The 22,387-nt window shown below is 43.7% G+C and overlaps 1 protein-coding gene across 16 annotated transcripts in view; it reads left to right on the top strand.

Moving 5' to 3' along the window:
- The window catches only part of SLC6A6 (solute carrier family 6 member 6), a 116,219-nt gene that overhangs the window by 64,619 nt on the left and 29,213 nt on the right, over positions 1-22,387 (top strand). For 7 of the 16 annotated variants that reach the window (XM_082060245.1, XM_082060247.1, XM_082060244.1 and 4 more), the window contains 3 exons: positions 17,999-18,238; positions 18,808-18,942; positions 21,126-21,360. In XM_082060245.1, the coding sequence (XP_081916371.1) occupies positions 18,010-18,238; positions 18,808-18,942; positions 21,126-21,360 (599 nt within the window). In that variant the 5' untranslated portion in view covers positions 17,999-18,009. Of the gene's footprint in view, positions 1-1,217; positions 1,284-5,551; positions 5,609-17,998; positions 18,239-18,807; positions 18,943-21,125; positions 21,361-22,387 lie in introns of all 16 variants that reach the window. The other 9 variants (XM_082060250.1, XM_082060252.1, XM_082060242.1 and 6 more) reach the window with 2 other exon arrangements.

Raw genomic sequence — 22,387 nt, 5'->3', positions numbered from 1 at the left:
GTGGGCTTGGGGACAGGCAGGGACCTCGCAGCCCTTTCCATCCCGCAAAGCATCAGTGGGGGGTTTTCCTGAGCCCATAGCCAGTCAAGCATCTGTTGAAAACACTCTTTATTTGCGTTGTGTTGCTAGCAGAGACGTTGTAAGGTGCTTTATTTAATAGCTTTAAACCACAAGTGTTCTTTGGCTGGTTTTATGAATAGCATAAGACAAGCTTTCCAAAAATAAAAAAGGTCAGTAGTAAGTGAAGAATACCCCACAAAGGCTTAAAGAACTGTCCTTCCCTGCAGCTGGAATCTGAGCTGAGATTAGCTTAATATTTGTATCTTTGAGAAGGTACATCATCATTTTTTTAAAGGTAACGGAGAAGGAAAAATTCCAGAAGGCTTTTAATTATGACCATTTTCAACATTTGTAGCCCATTATTATTTCATTCTAGCGTAGGAAATTAAACTGCTTGAAAAGCCTGTGAAGCATATGCTTCCCAGAGATTTTACATGGGAAATAGTGCAACAAAACTCCCAAAGCTCCCAAATACAGCAGAATGCAAACGGGCAAATGCTACAGCAGAGACCGTATGGTGTCTGAAAACTGCAGAATAACCACGCAGCGCAGACCTGAAGAGATTTGTCTGGAGATTTCAGTATCACAAATAATCGGGAGCTTTCTAAGTCCAATATATTTACTCCAAAATTAATGAGCAATGAGAAGTTTGTGGTCCAGAGGCCATTTGCGGTGCAGCCTCCCATCAACTGCTGTGGCTTTTCAACAGCTAACGGCAAGCTTGGAGCATCAGAGCCTCATCCTTCTGGTTCTGTGCATGAAATATTACGACCTTGACTCGATTACTCTATTTGTGGCGGTCTGCGCATTGGCTCCCCTTGGCTTCTTCAGCTGGCTGAGTTTCCGAAAGAGAGTTAATCTCCAGGGATGGGGATGACGAGGCCATGGTGAAATGGCAGGATGGTGAAGCATCCAGGACAGGGACCTCTCCCAGACCCTCTTCAGAGGGGGTTGACTCCTGTGGCGGTGAATGCTTGGTGGGGATTAACCCCCCAGGACTGTGACTTGGACCAGCCACCGTGACAGGAGGTGACCACTTTGAGGAAGGACTCTTTGTGACAGTAACCAGCCATATGTAGTCGTAGTGATAAGAAAGGGACCATCTTATTGTAGTCACTTTGCGACAAATACTACCACAATTCATTACTTTCCATCAGTGCCTCATCCTATGGAGGAATCACCACTGCCCATCTACATTGAGGAGGGGACAGAAGTCCCGATTGGTGAGTGCAGTTGGGATGGGATATGTTTAAGGGGGGGGTGAAATGGTACTTGGGTTTTATATTCCTCACATTTACGTATACCCGTTTGTCACTGAAAATTGTAAGGCTTGTTGCAAATGTTTGGGGATTTTTCTTAATGCAACTGTATTGTAGAGCTCCTGAGGATTGTTAAATACTGCTAGTCTTGGGCGTCATCTAATCATAAATCAAAGTATGTAATTTATGCAGTGACATTAAAAGCTTCTGTGCACGATCTCTTAACACAAGGCTGGGGAGGACCATGACTGTCACAAGAGGTAGTTCCCGCTTCAGGCTTTGACCTCAGTGTTGAGATACTCAGAGTGATCTGCCGGTTGGGTCAGCGGTCTTTGGCCTTCTGACACTGCCCGGCACCCAGCACTCACATTGCACACACCACTGGGGGGCCAGAAGAGAGCTGGAGAGGTTTGCCAGTACCTGCATTGCACATCGGAGTGCTCTGCTGTGGCTCTCTTGTCACTACATGGATATATAGGTTTGGGTGGGTTTGGTGGTTGGTTGGTTGGTTTGTTCGGTGGGGTTTTTTTTGGGTTTTCTTTTGGTTTGTTTTTTTGGGGGGTTGTTTCATTTTGTTTTTTAAACAGAGGAGCAGTCTTTCAGGTAACCCATGAAGAAAGAGACTAAAAACAAATCAGTAAGTTGGTTTGTGGTGATCTGTTTGGACTGTAGAAACCTGTGACAGCAGCATTTCCCAGAGCCCCTTATTCACCCTGTTCTTGGTTACACATACTAAGTGTGCCTTGGCTACCACCTTGGGAGTCTGCCCCGTTGAGCAGATGTGGCTCTTCAAATAACTTTTTCTTATTATACATCCTGAATTTTTCCATTCCTAAATTCAAGAAATTAATTCTCGTCCTACTGTCTTCTGAGCTACATGAATTCCCTTCCTCTACACACAGTACCCTGAAGGCATTTGTAGCTGGATCTCAGCCCAGGAGTCTTCTGATTTATAGACCATATTAATTTAGCTCTCTTATTTGTTCCTTAGATCATTTTTATTGTCCTTATTGGTACTTCCTTTAATTTTTTTATCTCTTTTCTAATTTGTAGAGGCTTGAACAGCTCATATGATATCCACTGTGGTTGTTTCAATGCAGCATTATGCTTTAGATTTCCATATCATCCCTTCATATGTCCACATTCAGAAATAGCGTAGCTTTTGACCCTTCTCCTGCATCACCCAGTAGCATCACACAGAGGAACTGTATTACCTGGCTAATCTTACCTGCAATCACCTTTAAGTTTTTCTTGTATTCATGGCTTTGCTAGCTGCGCCTCAGACAGTGTCACTGCTCTCCTGAGATGCAGGGCTTTATATTAATACTTCCTAGCACTAAATCCCCATCTCATTGCATGCCACTTGCTTATTTTACCCAGGAGTTATTCAGGACAGTATGCCTATGTATTTTAATGCCCTGGGATTTTATCATTTATGTATAAGTTGTTGCTGTTTTGTCATATACAGAGCAAAGAAGTACTTACAGTTTTATATTTTGATACCTAGCACAACTGTTTTCTGCACATGACTCCAGACTCCTTTCCCATCTCCATCAGACCAGTTTGCATACCTCCCCATACCTTTCCTTCCTCTAGTTATAAAAGTTCATAATGTAAAAACTGGCAGGTTTAGCCTTCTCCTTGTCTTCATTTTGTACCTTTTCTCATCACACAGCTAGTGTATTGTTGCTGCATCCCTTCTGTGCGTGGCACAGTGTGGTCCTTGCCCTGGTAGATCATCTTTTCCTCACCTCTTCTGGGGTTGCAGTCAGCTGAACATCTGCGCAACATCAGTCCCCTCTTGTAGAACCATTAAGGCTGAGTTCTGTCCTGGCCCCTTGTGTTTCATCTTTCCCATTGCACTGAGGAAACCTGAGCTGCTGGGGTGGTGGTACCTGCACCAAGAAAAGCACTGGAAGGCCGATGAATCACAAAACTGGCCAAACAAACAAAAAACCCCAACCTATGAGTGAAAAGCTTTTTACAGGATGTTTGTTTGTTGCTGTCATGAAGCACATTTGTTGGGTCAGGCTCTGAAATGCAGCAGTAGGTGGGAAATGGCCAAATTGGGTTGGGGAGGGCATTGTGTTTATTCATTTTAAATTAGTATCTGGACTGTCAATACAGCAAGCTGTGGTTGAGGGGGAATGTGTGGAAAAAGTAAATGATGCAGACATGGGAGCAAACCACAAGCTCTGAATTTGGTATCTGAGTGGCTGACATGGGTCAGGGCATTTAGAGCAGTTGGGTGCAGTATAAATTGTCGAGCTAGGAAGTCAGACGCAAAATTCTGATTTGGGTCTGGCTCTCAGTTTTGTTCCTACTTTCCATTGAGCTCAGCAGTGTGGTCCAGATCCAGGGTACCCATTTGCACCTGCAATAGAACAGAATAGGACTAAAAATAAGTCCTGCCTGAGTTTATATTGGACAAGAATAACACACGGTGTAGTTGTTAAAACAATTCAGCACAACCATCATTTACTTTTAAAGGGTGTTTGGAGAACTTAGATTATTTCCTCATCTAAAACACTTTTTGGATAGTATACTGTGGTGGCCCAAGCCTGACTGGTGGTGGTAAATTGTTTTATAGCTTCTCTATTTATTAAGAAAAAAATGGAGAAATCAGTAGGTTTCTTTCGGAGTCTAAATTTAACAACGCTAATTATTTCAAGCAATTTAAAAAGGAACATAAATCTCACTTGTTTATTACAGCTGCTTCATGAAAACAGCAGCTACAAATAATACCCTATAATGAAAATCTAGCTAACACTGTTATGAATTAACCAAAAAGAGAGTGAGAATATGGAATCTGGACAAAGGCAGCGTTTCCTTCTCTGAGGGAGAATCTTTGCATTGAGGAGAAGGTGGTTATTACCTTAATACTGGTTTTATTTCCTTGGGCAAAATGAAGACTTTGACATTTCTGCGTAGGTGAATAAGAATTTCGATTGGAAAAAGGTTTGAGCTTTACTAAATTTTGATGTACTTTTGCACTTTCTTGAGTACATTCCTAGAGGTAGGTAGGTTAGCGAGATGCAACAAACATGTTAATAAATCAAAGATATTTCTGTGGAGATGGAGAATATTTTGTGAGCATTAGCAAAGAATCTACAGAATAACAAGGAAAGAGCACAGGACTCCCTGGGAGTCTTGATTCCGGCACAATTTCAACTGCCTTCCACACAATTAAACAGTTCAGGAGATTCAAGGTGAGGAAACAGGCAGAGCGGGTCGTTACTCACCATTGCCGTTCAAGCTAAAGTCATGGCCATATTCCCCAATCACCATTTGGAACCTGTTGTGTTAAGCACTGCAGAAAACACCTGAGGCCACACAGTCCAAATTTACATTTTATAAAGCAAAAACTCAGGAACAAAAGATTTATAATGCCAGTCGTTGTATTTGGCCCATACAGAACACAGCCGAGGGAATAATTGCCTCCCTGGGGACTGGGGAGCAACAGAGCTGTAGGCTGTGATGTTTGTGTTTTCCCTTCCAAGTCATATTTTGAGACATTAGTGTTGTTTAATACTTGCAAAATTAGCTGCAAATACATACAGATTCAGGGTCTCATTCTCAACTGATTTACACCAGTGTAGCTTTGTCGATTGCAGTGACATTTCTATTGCTTTGTCATTGTGTAAACAGCCAGAGCCTCTTTATCAGGAATCAGTCCTGCTGACCTTGAGACCTGAGGCACTTCTGCTGTACCTCTGAGTCCCTACGTGGGCAAAATCCCCATGGCCCACTTGTCTTACTGATCCAGTTCTGGTTATCATATCACTGGCTTCAATGGACTTGTGTCACGTGTATACCAGTATTAGGTAGACCTTGCCTATACAGGGCTTTTTCCCCCCATTAAATCATCTTGGTGTGATGGAAAGCTCCATGAGTACCCTGAAGCCATATTCTCTTGGCGATACTCACAAGTCATGGTGTAGCCCAGGCTCATTTGAGTGATCTTGATTATGGGACATTGAGTGATCTTGATTGTGGGACATTGAGTGATCTTGATTGCTCTCCCAGGCTGGGAGAGCATTCGGCATCTTAGGGAGAGCTGGCTCTGTGTCTCTTCTAGGCGTTTGCCTTCCCTTGTTAGGGAAGAAGAGCATTTCTGTCATAATGCACATCAGGGTTTGCTTTTTCATAAGGTGCTGGCACACGGAAAGCTTGATTTTGCCAGGCACCGAGTGCCTTGTGTAAGGTATTGAGTGCCCTCCTATCCTTTGCAGCCAAAAAGGAGTTGATTGCTCTTGGCATCAGGCGAATCTGGACCCAGAAGACCACAGGTAGTATTTGCCAATTATTTACGTGCTTTTGCATGCCAGGGGTTGTCTGAATTGATTTCCCTAGCATACCAGAGATTTCAGGTGTTAATGACACTTGTGTGCCACTAAAAACATTATTTTATTTTGTTTTAATAATAATATAGGAATAAGCATGACACTCATTGCATTGCCGTGGGGAAATTAAAAGCCCCCCAAATTATCTACAGTCCAAGTAACTATTAGCTCTTCAGAGCTATTGCAAATGTGTGAGTTATACCCTGAATGAGCACCATATGCCCATTTATTGTGGCACCGTGAGTCACAGGACCCATTGTGGAAAGCAATAATTGCTTGGCATGCATTATAACATTCAGCGGGGTTTTTTGTTTGGTTTTCTTGGAGGAATATGTTTTTACTCTCACAATAAAATGAGTATTGTCTGATATGCTGCCACCAGGGACTGTTGCTTATTTTGTACTTGACCTGGAGCTTTTTCACTCACTGCACACACCCTCTGCATCTTTTCCTTTCCAACTGCGTGTGCGCTCTGCATGCAGTATCACAATATGAAGATTGAGCCTTCCATTCGCTAGTGTCTTGTCATTTTGTGTTAATCCTCCACTCCCTTTTCTCCCTCATCTTCTGTCTTTGTCTAGTAGGGAAATTTAGATTGGTTATGAGCAAAAACTGTTCACCCTGAAAGGACTGAAGCAGTGGGACAGGTTGTACAGAGATTGTACGGTCGCCACTCTTGGATGTTTTCAGGGCTCGACCAGATAAGGCCATCAGCACCCCGGTCTGATTTTGATGCTGGCCCTTCTTTGAGCAAGAGGCTGTGCTACGTGACCTCCAGAAGTCCCTTCTAACCTAAATTATGTTATGGATCTGTTTAATGCCCAGTTCCTGTCTGATTCAGCTGTGATGCCAGGGGTGTCATTGACTCCCCACTGCTCATTGGGTGGTTGCTCATTGGGGTCACTCTCATTCACACCAGCATAGAACAGGAGTGACCTCCTGAAGGTCAATGAAGTTACAGTGGGTTTACTCACTTGGGATCAAAATAAAGATATAAGTGGTAAACTCAGATGAGATTGGTAGATGAAATTTGGGTATCTCTGAGAATAGTTGGAATTTTATCAGGATTTCACTTGAGATCTCTTATCAAAGAGCTTGATGCATAATTATATCAGGATGATAAATATTTAAAAAATAAAGATCACTTTTTCCCCCCTTCAGTCACAAATCCCATTCTCTAGCAGCCTTGAAGGGAGCTTTGGGGTATTTAGGGTTTAGCGAGTCACCGAGTGCCCCCGCGCAGCGGGACGTGCTGGTTTCCTCAGGTGGCTGTAACCACGGGAGGGAGTTAATGCTGCTCAGAGCATCTGCTCAGCTCGGCGCCTCCCACCCCGCAGCCACCGCCAAACAGCTTCGGATACACAGAGACGCGGCCGCAAGCTCCAGAGAGTCGCACGTTTTCTATGGGGTGGCCCATACGCGAGTCAAAGAACACCCTTTGTCATTAGCACAATTGTGCCGAAAGAAAGCAAAACGACACTCGGATTCCCCGTGTCAGTCTGGGGAGTTTTCAGCAATGATCTAGCTGTTATAGAGAAGAGGGGAGGAAACAAACAAATAAACCAACACACCAAAATATACCACTCCCAGTTGATAGGAAAAAGAAAGACAGGAATAATTTTATAGGGTTGCTTTTTCAGGTCTGCCAAGATAAGGTGATTTTTCTCCGTATCTCTCCGTTATCAGCAAGAAGTATATTGCTAACGCAAACACCTTATTTCCCATCAGCCTCTGTCAAAAGTAAATTTTACAAATGGGGCTACCATAGTGGATTGAAGAAAGACTAAATATGAGCAACCAAAACCCTTCTTTGTCTGTTGTTACACAAGGTAGTATCCTAAAATCCATCTTTAACAGGACAGATTTGCTTTTGTATACTTTTTCTAGTGATTGCTGCCCTCGCTCTTCTGTAACCACATTAATTCTCTTTCCTCATACAGATCTTTAAAGGATGCAGAGGGTTGCTCTTTTCGGGGAATATGGCAGCAGAAGATAGTGTTGCTTAGGAGGGTTGAAGGTCCCTTCTGCTCACTCTTCCTGCAGTACACAAGCTATAGATTATAAGTCGAATTTAGCAGACAGGATGATATTCACATGATGAATTTAGAGCGATACGTCTGACTTTTATCACCTGGGTTTCTGCTGCTGCAAAACTATCCGAAGTTCATGTAGCTCGTGTCACCTGCTTACAAAAATCCAGAGAAGTAAACCAAAGGAAGTTCTCTTGCTTTCTACCATTTGTTTACATATGGAGTGTTTTTATGGCTATTTCAGCTGTTTGTCATGAGCTCATCATTTATGGTGAAACTGCAAACAGTTTCCCACCTGTCTGTAATAAGCTTTTGCACACACACACACACACACACACACACACACAAGATCATGAAGAACTATTGTAGTTCAGCTACAATGAAACAGCTTTAAATATTAAAAGTTAATATGCCAGATTGGTATCCAGTGTAAGCATGTTCATTTACATGAAATTTCACTAAGAAATAATTTGTCATCACCTGTTCAGCTTTATGAACTGCATCTCCGAACCGGTCAACAGGAGTAGGTTCAGTTTACGGTAGTCAAGCTGGGACTGTAAAAGCAACCTGCAATGAAAACCATCAGCTGGTGTTTGTTCGAAAAGATAAGAGATGGAGAAAAATACTCCGGCTGTTCATAGATTGTCGTGCTATATTTGGAGATGCTTACCTGCAAAAGCCAACAGAAAAGCAAGTACCTGTAGCGTGCGTGATTGACGCTGGTGTAAAGGTAGGACTGCAGATACTTGTTTCTTTTATTGGAGTCAGCCTTGCTCTTAGGAAATTCCCTTCAGAGGCAGCGACTCCGGGGTGAATGCAGTGGGGCTTTTGTCCGAGCAGTGCGTGGGATCAGGGTTTTGTTTGTGCTTGGTGTGTGCTCTGCACTCTGCAGAGCGCGGTATGCAGAAGCGGTTTATACCTTAGTTTCCTTGGAGAAGCGAAGTATTTGTTCTGGTGCTGTTTGGTTTTCATATCTCTTGACATAAAAACGAGCGCAGCTCTCCGTGGATGAAAGCTGATGTCGGAGGTCTGTGGTGAAAGCGGACTGACTGGGAATTGGACTGAATCATGTTATGTATAAAAGCATGTTGGTTTAATAGTCAGTACCAAAGGTTCTACTTCCCATTCAGACCTTCAAAACAGATGGGTAATGATTAAAGAAATTGTGACTTTTGATCAAGTAATGCCCATTGAGAGGCCTGTAGGACATAGTGTTATTCCTTCGGAAACATCATCCAGGAGCCCAGTGAGTGGCTGCGGCCATGGAAACGCAGAGGACGGAGCTGCAGCTGGAACCTGAGCCAAGGCTGCTCTGGGATTTAACAAGAAATACCCGTGTCCAGCCGTGCAAGCCAGCACCTGGCACCAGCTGCATGAAAGCAAATGGATACCATAGTGTCTACACAGCCTCGCTTTGTGTGTGCGGGTCTGAAAGTCTATAGTTTACCAGCCTGTTTTGCAAAGTTGCGCTCTCCGTGAGCTTGTTCATCAACTTTGCCACTTCTTTTGGCAGATCCTCTGCAGAACCCCCCCACTGCCCCCCGCTGCTCTGTTTTGCTATCAGTAGTTTCAATTTCATTTCCTGTGTGAAACTTCATAGGCTAAGGTTTCTGTTCCATTATTTTTTTTCGTGAAGGAAAGAAAACAACAGCAGTAAATTGAACCTTAGGGTGCTTAGGCAATCTCTGGCAGGGGAAGGTGTGTGGGCAGGGGTGCCCCGGGCGAGCGCCGTGTCACCCGAATGCCGTGGTTTGGCAGAGAAGGTCATTGCCCCACCTTAGCCCTACATCTTAAAATTCTACAGCTCATTTCCATCACTGCGTCACATTTTTGCTGGTAATTACTGCTGGCATAGAGGAGAAGTGAAGACTAAAATGAAAAGTAACTTGCTCTTATCATTAAGATTTAGAGCTTGTGGCTCTGTCCTCAGGGCTTTGTAACCTCAGACTTTACAGCACTGTAATGGGGCTAATGCTGCCCATCGTGTGCATGTAATAGCTGTTTTCCTGGTACAAGTTGGGCTGTTTTCCACCCACGCTGCCGTTGCACAACTCTTCCTTCCATTAATGTATTCTAGAAACAAAAAACAATCAGGTGTTCTGCAAACGGGGCATGGAAACAAAGAAGAAGAAAGCATTGCTCTCCTCCACCGATGGTGCTGGGATCTAGATTTGTGGCAGTAAGGTACCGTATGACCTGTTTGAACAGCTGCCACAGGTGGGATAGAAATCCGTCCTCAGTTATTGTTTAAGATGAATGGATAGAGGCAATATAAACACAACTCCGGCTTTGTGTGGAGGTGGCCTAGGCAGGTAGAGCAACATTCTGGTTACAAAGCTGATCAAAGCCATCAGTGAGTATGGAAAACTGCTTGTTTTTCCAGAAGCACATAATCTTATATATATATATGGTGTTTACTTAGTTGGAAAACAAACTGAAAAAGTACAGTAATCTTCAGTTACGAGAAAATTTAAGGCTAAATTAAGAATTAGTTGAAAAAACAGGTGAAGTTGGAATGAGTTGCCCGCAAGAAAAAATTACCTTGAAATAATGAATTCATGCATTTTATTGCACATTTGCTTCAGTAAATGGCTACTTTATTGTTTCTCTTCCCTGCACTGCTCAGTTATCATAGCACGGAGATTGCTGCGTGACGTTAACATCTTGTAAGTGCCTTGCAGATGTGTCACATAAAATCAATACATTATTAATCACATGCAAAACATCCAATAGGCACAGTGCACGCCACTGAATATTCAAGTTCATAAGCTTTGTGGGCTTTAAGGCTTTTGCTTTTTTATAAAGCAGGATGAGAGGCGTCCCTTATAGATTTTGATGTGGTTTATTTATGGCAGTAGAACTAGTTTAATCAACACCAAGACTTATTAGAGAATTGTTACCCACTCAACAGCAGAGCTTCAGAATCAAAAACGAAATTTGAACACGCTTGTTCCTTTAGTCAAAAGTTGTACAACGGCATGATACAAGGTGGTTGAGGAGTTGAGGATGTGCACAGTTTGTGGAATCTTCTTCAACAATGCGTATCTCTCTTGGAAAGCCATCGCCTTTCCCAGGCACTTGTATATACACCTGCATTTTGTTAAGGGCTCGTTCTTAAACACAAGGGCCTCGAGAGGCGGTGTCACCCTGTGAATTAATGGTTCTTCGCCTTCACAACGGGCGAGCTGGTTCGGCAGAGGCCGCGTGCGGGGAAGGCAGCGCGAGCTGGTGCTGTTGACAGTCAGGAGGCCGTTAGCTGGAACACCTGGAGGCATTGAATTAGGTCAGCAGTTGGCTTCACGTGGACAAAACCAAGTATTAATTGGATGTTCTCCCGTACATAATTACCAGTACAGTGTACCAGGAATGAGCAGTTTCCCTTCGTTCTCCCTGCCAACCCTTGTTTTCACACTCTCCTTCCCTGTGGTCCTCTTTACAAGAGTCACCCTTGGGCTTCCCTCTTTGAGGAGGGGGCAGAGCAGGAGGATCACGCCTCTCCCATGCAGGACACTTGGTTTCTCGGGATCCAGGAGACACTGTGCCCGCAGAGGATTTTGGTAGGATGGAGTTGTGACCATCGTGGTGCGGTGTGCCATCCTCTGCATCGCTGCATCCCGCACTCTTCCTCACTGATGGCTCTGGGGACCACCTCCCTGGGGAATCAGGCTTTGTCCCCCTGAGGCTGTGAGGGGGGAGGCTTCGTCCCCCTGAGCCCCCGTGTTTAGGGTCAGGGTCATGCTCCCTCTGAAACCCACTGGGGTTTGTGGATATTCATTCTCCTCCTTTCCACCCCACACAATGGGAAAGGAGTTTTTAATTTCCTCCTGTTCTGGGTTTAGTTGTAGCTGCTTTGTCCTCTCACACAAATAAGTAGAACAAAATGAGCATCTAGAGTATTACGTGACTGCAGAGTTTCTGCTGCTGAAATCTGAGCAAAGATGCAGGATTTTATAACAGCCCCGTGCTGTGACATGGTACCTATTTGAAGAGCATGAATGGAAACACCAGCGAGAAAAAAGCATATGGGGAAAAAAAGATACCTTTTGTCCAGAGGACAAGCGATGAAGAAGAAATTGCATTAAGCCCAGGGCATTCCTTTCCAAATAGACTTCAGATTTATAAAGGGCTGCATTCTGCTCCTAGAAAAAGTTCAGTAGCAGGTTTTCCAGTCAATTGTAAAAGACTAAAAAAAAGCACAGTAATGAAAGAAAAGGAAAAGAAGTGAGAAGGGAGATGGGTGAAGCTGGAGAGGAAACTGAGAAAGAAGTGGATAGATCTTTAAATAACTACCTATACCCAAGGAAAAGTAACAAAAATAAAAAAGAGGAGTCTGTTAGAAACAAAGAGAACAGTGAGATGTAGTTCGGGGAATTTTTAGAGGCACTTTTAAGAAGAGAGGCAACATGTGCAATAAAGGGAGCAGTATTATTTTTCAGAAAATGTATGTATCTTGTTCAATGAAGCAGAAAGAACTTGGATGTGAGTTAAAGACGATAAATGAAGTCAGGTGCTCTTTGGATACTCGGTGTGGCCTCGAGGGCTGCCAAACATAAAGGCTTTTTCTTCTGCAGATCAGAAAGACTTGCACTAAAGCCGTAAGTTTGATCAAGGGGCTGTTTATTTTAATAATGTATTGATTGGCTTAACCACACTGCTCCGGGAGGGAGGGAAAGCTGTCAGCATCAAGAATTACAGCTTTCAAAGTTCCAAGTAATCCTAGGAAATGAGCCAAACATAATAAATGCAGTTTTATTTGGGACCTGATCCTACTACTGTTGAAATCAATAGCAGCTTTTCCATTGCTCTCAATGGGAGTGAAAGCTGCTTAATTGAAGAACAGCTCTGATCCAGCAATCAGGGCAGCTAATTTTGAAATATTCATGAATATAGAATAATAAACATTTCAAAAAGGTTCAACCCACAAATAGATTGGCAGATCTAGGAAAGTTCAATTTTTTTTTGAGGAAGGTTGACTTCAATTTCCAAGATACAAAAGAGAAAAATGGCAGAAGAATAAGGCAGATGGTGATATCTAAAGAGGCAGTGAGCTGAAGCAGGGTTAGGAAAATTAACTGTGTGATAAACAGATGACTTTCAAAAGCCATTGAGACAGGAGAGAAGAAGAGAGCACTGAGAAACTTACAATGTACAACCTACACAGGTTAAGCATAGTAGCAAAGGGTCCTTGGAAGCAAAAGCAGTGGTGGTACATACACATCATGCTGCAACGCTAGTCCATAAAATCAGCAGAGCGGCTGTACAGTCGTTCTCAGGCAGCATTCCCACCAAGGTCAGAGATGATCTTGAGTGTGTGCTTTTGCTTTTAGTTTTCTAACAGAAGAAGGAGCTAGAAAGCAAATGTTTAGTTACGATTATAGCTACAAATTCAGTATGTCATATCCCTATTCTAAGTTTATATGCATTGACCAAAAAAGACATAGCTCCTTTGCTGTGGTTTCTGATCTTCAGATGCAAGGCATACATTTTAGCATGTGTAGATATTTACAAACGCATGTCTGTGTGTACAGATGGACTTTGATTTTTGTGTGTCCATCAGCATTTGGCAAAACACTGTTTTGAAGACTTGATTTTTTTTAAAGATTATTAAGTGAGGCAGCATCCACAACGGATTTGTCTTCGGGCTCCTTCTGGCAGGTGTTACCCTGCGCAGGTCGCCTGTCTCTGGCTGTGAGAAGCTTGGGGCGGATCATTGCTGTAATCCCAAAGCAGAAATTGGACAGTGTATTTTCAGATGGGTAATCCAGCGGTTGTCTGTCAAAAAAAAAGTCAGTAGTTCAGCCATAACGTGAGTTGTGTCTTTTCTGACAACAAGCAGGTCCTGTCCATGCTGGTGGCCTTCTCCCGTCTGCATCTCTCGCTGTCTGATCCCACTCACCAGTGCCTCCCCCTACCCCTAGCCCTCATTTTGGTGCATGTTACGACGGATTACATTTCAATGCCAGTATTTTTGAAAGGGTATGGGTTATCCGAGGTGCAGGCTGTACGTGCAAGGACACGATAGCAGCAGTCCAGTCGATGGCCCAGGCCAGGCTGGCTGTCAAAGCGCTCTGCTTACGGCTCATCTTTTGGTATTTTCAGCTGTGCACCAAAGACTAATCAGTCACGGGGGGCAATGAGGGAGCTTGGGTTGTTGCAGGGCTGTTTCACATGAGGAGATCTGTGCACCAGGCTCAAGGGGTAGATGCATGATTCTCCTGCAGGAGGACGGGAGCCCTCAAGGTGCTCTGGTGGTACCAGGGAGCAGATGCTTGAGAAATGCAAAGCACCTGTGCTTGCTCCCTTGTTCTGCTTTTCCACATCTTGCCAGTGTTGATTTGACAGTCAATAACTTCATCCTCAGTTAATTAGCATTTGTACTGAGGTGTGGGAGAGCACATCCTGGGCCTGGCTCAGTGCGGATCCTTTCTCCCGTTGCTTTCGGATCAGGCTCTAGCCGTTTGGCTGGACTCAGCGCTGTAAACGGCAGGCTTGACTGCTGCTTTTTATTTATCTGTATTAAGTTCATCAGATGAAGCCAGAGCTTCCTGGGGCCGTCCGAAGCTTCCTGGAGGGGGTACTCTCACAGGGAGATGTGGCTCCTGGAAGGCAGACGTGTGGCTCCGGGAGGCAGACATGTACCTCAGACTTGGATCATTCCTTTTGGACTGTGTGGTTGTAAGAGCATTTTCTTACAATATATTTCCTTGGGGGAATCAGATGGACTTAGATCTCGGATACCATCCCCACTAAGTGATACAGTAAAAATAACCTATTATTCTCTGGTTCTGACCTGGGCGGTGACAGCATATTGTTTCAGCATCTCTGTCAGACTATTTCCCTTAAGAGCCATTTTAACCTCACCCAGTGGGACATAACTGAAGGAAATGAAACTCCAGCCCCATTAAGGAAAAAGACAATGCCTTTCACTAAACAAACTTGATTTTCTTGGCTTTTCTTCGCCAAGGAGAATCGCCTGTACCCCCCACCCTTGCAGCCTTTGTAGACAGTTCCTGTAATTGGGAATGGCTGGGTGGACACCAATGGTTGGCAGCGAAGGGGGATAAATCTGACATCCCTTGAACGTGACACAGGCTGGGACCGCAGTCCCAGGTGGCCGCTTAGCGTCAATTCCTATGGTATTGGTCAACGGTACGTGCCTGCCAGCCACAGCTGCCGGCCCTCCAAACACAATTGGGATTTTAGCAAGACCAGATAAGATATACACAGAAAGACTGGGCTGCTACTGATTTGTGCAGGTGCTGGATGGGTACTGGACCACTCCCCACCAGCTGCAGCTGGTGACTTGCAGCAAAGTCGTGGTGGTCCATCTCCTGGCTCCTGTACGGTGAAACAGCCACCCAAAAAGCAAGCGTGACCTTGAAGATTTGTCATTTGCGGGCTAAGGCAAAGATGACAATCCATCTTCACGCTCCAGCTAAGGCTGAAACAAAGTTTACACTCAGTAATTAGGTTTTCAAACGTGGCCATTAGTTTGGGGTGTCTTCAGACAAATTAGAGATCCCTTTTTAAAACACAGTTACACACAGTTGAAAAGCAGGAGGCTGAAAAGATGCCATTTCACATTGTGTGGGAGTAATCAGGACAAACCACAGGGTGGTCACTCTGTCCCAGGGTCAGTTTGGGTTTACAGAATGCAATCAGCTGGTCAGGCTTGCAAATTCTGGGTAGAACTGACCAACACCTGGGTCAAAGTAAATCTGTGGGCAAGAAGATTAGAGCTGGCAGAAAAATGAAGAACTCTGTGTCACGAGATGGAAGCAGATTGTAAAACAAACTGCAATCCTGGAAGATTGTTTTCATCTCGGAGGTGGCTAATGTCCATAGGTCCCCTCAGTTTTTTGACATAAAGGTTGCGTGTGTGCCCAGTGTTCTGTTTTGGAGCGTTCCCAGTAGCAATCCCCATGGGGAGCAGTTAAGCTCCTGTTTCAAACTTTAATCCTGCAGGGCTCTGTAAATCTATATATCTCTGTGCCCTCTTAAGCAGGTTTATGGCTGTCCCTGGTCACTGAAAAATTGTCTGGAAAACAAGAGCGTTCCCTAAACACTAGGTGTGAGTTAACTCTGTACATTTTCTTCCTCTGTTGATGAGTATTTCAGTAACCCCTGTGAAGAACAGCTTCCATGAGAGACAGTCCAAATGCCCTCCATTCCTCAGCCCAGAATAGCCTGTTGCCTGATGGTTATGACATTCTCCTGCAAGATGAAAGATAGGGATTCAGGCAGCACAAACAGCAAAAGAAAATGAAATGGGGCTTTCTCCGTGCCCGGTTGCTGTTGCAATGAGAGCAGGACATCAGCCACCTTGTAGGAACCTCTGAGAAGATAAGTGGTTGTACCTACATACATTTTTTTTCCTCCCTCAATAAATTACTTCGGGGGATGATGCAGAGTGGTACCTGTTTGGGTCTTGGAGTGAGATCATAGAATCATGGAATGGTTGGACAAGGGGTGATGGCTTTAAACTGAAAAAGGGTAGATTCAGATTAGATATATGGAAGAACTTCTTCCCCATGAGGGTGGTGAGGCCCTGGAACAGGCTGCCCAGAGAAGCTGTGGGTGCCGCATCCCTGGAATTGTTCAAGACCAGGTTGGACTGGGCTTTGAGCAGCCTGATCTGATCTAGGGGAAGGTGTCCCTGCCCGTGGCAGGGCATATGGAACTAGATGATCTTTAAGGTCCCTTCCAACCCAAACCATTCTATGATTACCTTTCTCCTTCTATGAGCTCTCTCTGCTGTTGACCAGGAGGCATTGCAGTTGCTCATATCCATGCAGTCAGCAGTAGCCTTTTTTAAAAGCCAGTAGAAAGTCATAAAGATTAGCATTGTGAAGATTAAAGTCCCTTCTTAGATCATGGCCTGATAGGTGACTGCTGTCGCAATAACTGCTTCGCAAAGGCCACCAATATGTCAGTGGGGCAAATATCGAGCTGCTGTGGTTTGCAGAAATGTTAGCCTTCTGAAACTTTCCGTGGTGGATGGAAAGATTTACAGGTATCGTGATGCATATCTATCTCAAAAATCATGTTCGGATTAAAAACTTCCTGCAGAGCTAATGTCAGCTCAGGTTTCAGGTCACTGCCACAAGCTAAATCAGGTTAGAGATCAAAACCAGCAGGCAGGTACGAGGGAGGCTGGTAGCTATCAAACGAGATAATCTGTAGCATGGTTTCTTTATGACCGTGCACCCACAATGACAAGTATAAGCCGGGAATGGTTGTGGTCTGGAATAAACTTGCTGGTTTGCCTGGTTCTGGTGAAAAATTTCACCTGCTTTTCAGTATCAAAACACTATGTGAAAGTAACTGGTCAGATCCAGCTGAAGTCACCCGGGTTATGTGGGGAGCGAACTGGCCTCATGTGCCTGAGGTCTAAGTTAACATAAAAACTAAAAGTTAGTCCAAAATTGTTTTCATTGGGAAATCCGGGATAAAAAGGTGCTTGTTAGAGTAATTATTTCTGTTATTATTTTTACACAATCTATGATTTCTGAACATCATTAATTATATGTATAAATGTTAAAACCAGCTATGCTTTAATATAATTTGTCTTTTGCATCAGGTGACTCATGCCACTGACTATTTAATTAACTAAGGAGCCATCATTCTTGGCAAAGTGTTTGATTGCATAGGTGTGTATAAGACAATAATTGAATATAAAGGCTTATTTTTGTCCCTTTATTGATCCCAAGGGAAAACAGTGCAGTTGTGAAAATGGAATAAGCTGAAAAGATTCCCTCAGTTCCTGCAGGCTGATTAGGACAAATGACTTTCCATTCCAGTTTTTATGAATGTATAGTTTTCTGAAAGCTTTACAGTACATGAGGGAAACGAAATCGCAGGCAATAAATGACACAGGATGGTTCAGGTTATTGGGAAATAGAGGAATGGGTTTTATCTGGAAGGGTGAGATTTACTGTTGGGCTGTATTTCACTTAAATGTTTGAGAAGGAATCGGATGCAGTGATTTGTTCCTTATTATGGGCATAGAAGCAGCGGGAGACTCTTGCTCAGTAACACCATTCGCTGCTGCACCTTTTGTCTGCAGCCAGCAGTGGTGACAAACCTTTGCTGTCCCCTACACTGTGCTGGGCACAAAGAGGTGACCACAGAGTCCAGGGATGGTTTGAATCTTGTGGTCAGTGAAGGCAGCAGATGTATTTTCCCAGCTCAGCTTGATAAACAGCACTGGTTTTTATGGAACTGAGCTTGGTTAAACAGTGCTACCAGTAAAGATTCTTTAATAAACCCAGTGTGTTTTCTTTTTTTTTTTTCTTTTTCTATGTAGAAAGCAGAAATATGGCGACAAAGGAAAAGCTTCAGTGCTTGAAGGATTTCCACAAGGACATCCTCAAACCTTCCCCCGGCAAGAGCCCGGGGACACGGCCCGAGGATGAGGCAGAGGGAAAGCCGCCCCAGCGCGAGAAGTGGGCGAGCAAGATCGACTTTCTGCTCTCCGTGGCTGGGGGATTTATTGGTTTAGGCAACGTCTGGCGGTTTCCGTATCTCTGCTACAAGAATGGCGGAGGTGAGTGTTTCTTCATTTCATTCTCGTGAATTGATCTCTCAGTGCCTTCATCCCATTTAGAAAAAGAATAATCACACATCTGTGTTCTGCCTTCTTCACCAGTGTTTGGGAGAGATCGTTTTATTGCTTAATAGTTTTTGTTAAAAGTTAATTATGGAAAAACAACAGCAATTTAAAATTTTCTGCTACTGAACCTTTCCTGCTCTCATACTTCTGCTACGATTCAGTCTGAGTTCTAACCAAAAGATATGCTATTAATATAGACCAGTAGGATTTCAGACCAGTGCATTTCAGAATAGGAGCGTTCTGAGCCATGTGAAACTGTTATGTGCGTAACCCCATTGTTATTGCAGATTTTCACTTCAAAAAGGTAAGAAAATGCCCTTTCCAGCCTTACATACCAATTCCGCTTACAGAGCTTGAATATGAGCGAGAATACCCCAGAATCAAATTATTGTATACTGATACTAATGTATCAAATATGTTTATTTAAGTCTGTTAATGTTTTTTAGACTATCCTGTGTAAAGTCACTCCATCTCAATTTTGTACTATTCTATTTTCTCAACAGGTGCATTTCTTATACCTTATTTCATTTTCCTGTTTGGGGGAGGTCTTCCCGTATTTTTCCTGGAGGTGGTGCTAGGACAGTATACCTCTGAAGGTGGAATTACATGCTGGGAAAAGATCTGCCCTATTTTCACTGGTTAGTACATCTTGTTGTGCTTTACTGCTTCAAGACACCTCTGTAAACCACACGCAGCAACACTATTCCCCTCATGTCCATTAATTCAGCTATTTGCTGTAGTAATTGAGGGTATGATATTGGTTCCTGGAAAGGTAGAAGTCAGAGAGTCTGAAGGACAAAGTAAGGTATTGATTTTGATGTTATCATCTTGTTAACTGGCAGAACTGCTGATAAGCAAGAAAGAAATTGCATATTATGCCTTAAAAAGGCAATTGAATGTTTTGTTCACAGGTATCAGAGAAAGTGCTGGTTTGGAAGGCTAGAGTCTTTTATGTGACCTTAGTGAAAGCATCTTCAAAACATTATTCTGTTCTGGAAATCAAATTCCTTCTGCCATATGAAAGCTTATCTTGGGCATCATCCCTCTGGTACTGATACAGCCACAACCTGGACAGCACTTTGTGGTCAGATTCAGGAACAGGACTTTTGTTGGCAAACAGGCGTGTTGGTCTGGTGTGATTCAAGGGCCTTGGCCAGCAAATGAAGAATCACCCACCACTCACATGAATTATATGAATTATGGGAACGCCACTCTGCAAGTTACCTAGAATGAAAAATCAAAGACAGGTTAGAAAAACTCCTGAGGATGACTCTTATAGATAGATTATCTTCTACAGCCAGACAGCACAGGCAGAATTGTGTGCAATAATTACACTGAACAGAGCGGCACTCTTCAAATCCCTTTTGGAAAGAGTGGGCACTTCACGCTGAGGTGTCTCTGTCACTGTTCAGACGTCTCTCTCCCCTTATGTCACCCCAGGCAGAAGTGGGGGCTCACACTCCCACCTGGTACTTGGAATACTGCTGAAGTGGATATAATTGTGCTGCTTTAGCTCCATTTTCTTAACTCCTCTTCCCACTTTTCTGCAGCCTTTTTTTGAGGAGGAGGAGGAAGGAATGTTCCTCATTTAAATACCAATCTCTCAGGCATCCATAGTGAGAAATTGTAGCTCTAATAATATGAGCAGCTGTATATCCTGAACGAAATGCAGCTGTACAGAATAAATAGCACTTGCTCTTGTTGTTTTCACCTGGCATAAAATTAATGTCTGGTGGTAAAAAATATTGTTGCAATAAGATTTGTTACTATAACATTTGAAGCAGGTATCCCAGATGCTGGGGAAGCTGTCAGAGTGATGTTAGGGGGAACCTCACAGGCTTTTTGTCCTCTTGTAAGAGACTGCTCTAAGTTTTTAAAGGAAATATCTTATTTTCCCTGTTATTCCTAAATGGCTAAATTCCTAAAATTCCTAAAAGTTCTAGCTTTTTGGAGCTAGAAGATTTTCAGGAAAGAGGATTTTTTAAGAGTCCTTTCATTTTGTATTTAAAGAAATAGCGACTGCTGCTGACTTAAGTAGTAGTATGAACCTACCACTGGAGCTGAAGTGCCGAGCTAGGAGAGAGATACCAGACTCAGGAGCACAGTTGTGATATTTAGTTAAAACCTCCCCCGAAACAGCGTTCTGCCACCTCCTGAAGTTGTCTAGGACTCACTCTTATCTGCCCGTGACCCCGCTTCTAAAAACAAACAGGGAACATTTTTAATCGGCAAATATTGATAGCAGAGTTAAACATTGATCTAATTAACCGTAACAGCTACAAATATCACGCTTCCTTTGCACAAGTGAAATTGGGGCAGAAAAAGCAGCTTTCACGTTGATAGCTTTGGAATTTTCCTTTTTAATTCATGCAAGAACTGTCTTGCTTCCTTGCTTTTGTTTGTTTGCACATGGGCTGGGCTGAGCCAGGCGCTGAAGCTGGCTTGAGGGACACTGTGGGGAGAATGAGGTTGCCCAAGAAGTGGGGTGGTTTAGCTCCAGAATAAGCAAAGCATGATGCCTTGACTTCCCTCTAATAATACCTGAAATAGCTAGGTTAGTGTTAAATTGGGTAGACACCCTTCAGACCTCCCCTGCATTGTCAGCAAACCGTAGGCAGGAGCTCAGCCCTGAGTGCCGTTGCCAGTCAGAGCTGGGGGCAGGTCTGTGCTTATGTGTGATTGAGTTGGGCGTCCAACAGTTTGCAGTAGAGCAGGATACAAGTCCATGATGCAGCAGGAACAGCACCAGTTCCATGAGATCACAAGGCGCCCGAGCAAGAAGCATCTGTCACATCTGCACGTATTTCTTTCCTCTCGCCAGGAATTGGTTATGCTTCCATAGTGATTGTGTCCCTTCTGAACGTGTACTACATCGTGATCCTGGCCTGGGGGCTCTACTACCTGTTCCAGTCGTTCCAGAGCGTCCTGCCCTGGGCACACTGCCACCAGAAGTGGAACACGCCGACCTGCGTGGAAGACACTCTCAGGAAGAACAAGACGCTCTGGATATCACTGAATGCCACTAACTTCACCTCTCCTGTCACGGAGTTTTGGGAGTAGGTATCCCCGCTTTGTGGTGCTTTCAGGGTGCTTCATTGGTGTGCCAGAGGTCAGGTTTTATGGTGGCCTTGTGGGGAACGTTAAACAGGAAAACTGGATGTCAGTTCATTGACTGGTGTTTGCTACTGTCCTGAGACAGACTGGCTGTGGAGGAAGGTGTTAGATGTATAACCACATTCATTCTAGAGCATACGGGGAGCCCTAAAAGCCCAGTGTAACGTCTGTTTTGGCAGAAAACTTGTTTCATTCTAGGTTGGGATTCTCTAAATGCAGCACAAGAACAGAAACAAGTCACTTCAGATGCCCTGATAACATGGATTTACAACAGCAAAAGTGACAAATCACCCCCGTTGCCTTTCCCTCTTCCCCAATTGTTAGCATTTGCAGCACACTTTGTGAAGCTGTAGAACACCTCCTATCTATCTGACAACGAAGCAAGGCATTCATCTCGGCAATAAAACTGACAAGGTGTTGAATATTGTCCCATACTGTAGGTTTCTCAGGTCGTTGTTGTTACCTCATTTTTCTCTGTAACTCTGAGGAAACTCTGTTTTGCCAGATGCCTGGATTTCATCAGGCCTAAGCTTCTTATTCCCATTTCTGTTATTTTTCAAGTTTTAAATTACATTGCATAACCTGATTTCTGAAAGGGCATGACCTCAAATCTCTGTGTGTTTATATAGGTGTCAAAACAGCAGCAGAGGAAGACACCCGTAGGGAAATTTAAATCCAAAGGATCTACAAATAGCTTAGAAAGATTTGTTTTATTTTGTTTTGTTTTGGCTTGCTCAGATGGTCATTTAAGAGTAGAATTATTTTCTGACCCAGCTTGGCTTTTTCAGTGTGTTTAAAGTCTAGTTTGGTCCCTTGGTCAACTTGTACCTACTTCTCTATTTTTAAAAAGAGGCGTCAGCCAATAGCCCCAGCAGGAATGGTGTTCATGCTGAAGATATTTGGCATGCATCAGGTTTAGAAAAAAATACTCTTGTGAACTGTGCTAAAACTTGCAACACAAGAGCCAAA

The sequence above is a fragment of the Streptopelia decaocto genome (assembly GCF_964273445.1).
Source record: "Streptopelia decaocto genome assembly, chromosome: 8".
Taxonomy (NCBI): Eukaryota; Metazoa; Chordata; class Aves; order Columbiformes; family Columbidae; genus Streptopelia; species Streptopelia decaocto.
Note: the sequence above shows the minus strand (reverse complement) of the source record. Positions and strands in the feature narration are given on the sequence as shown.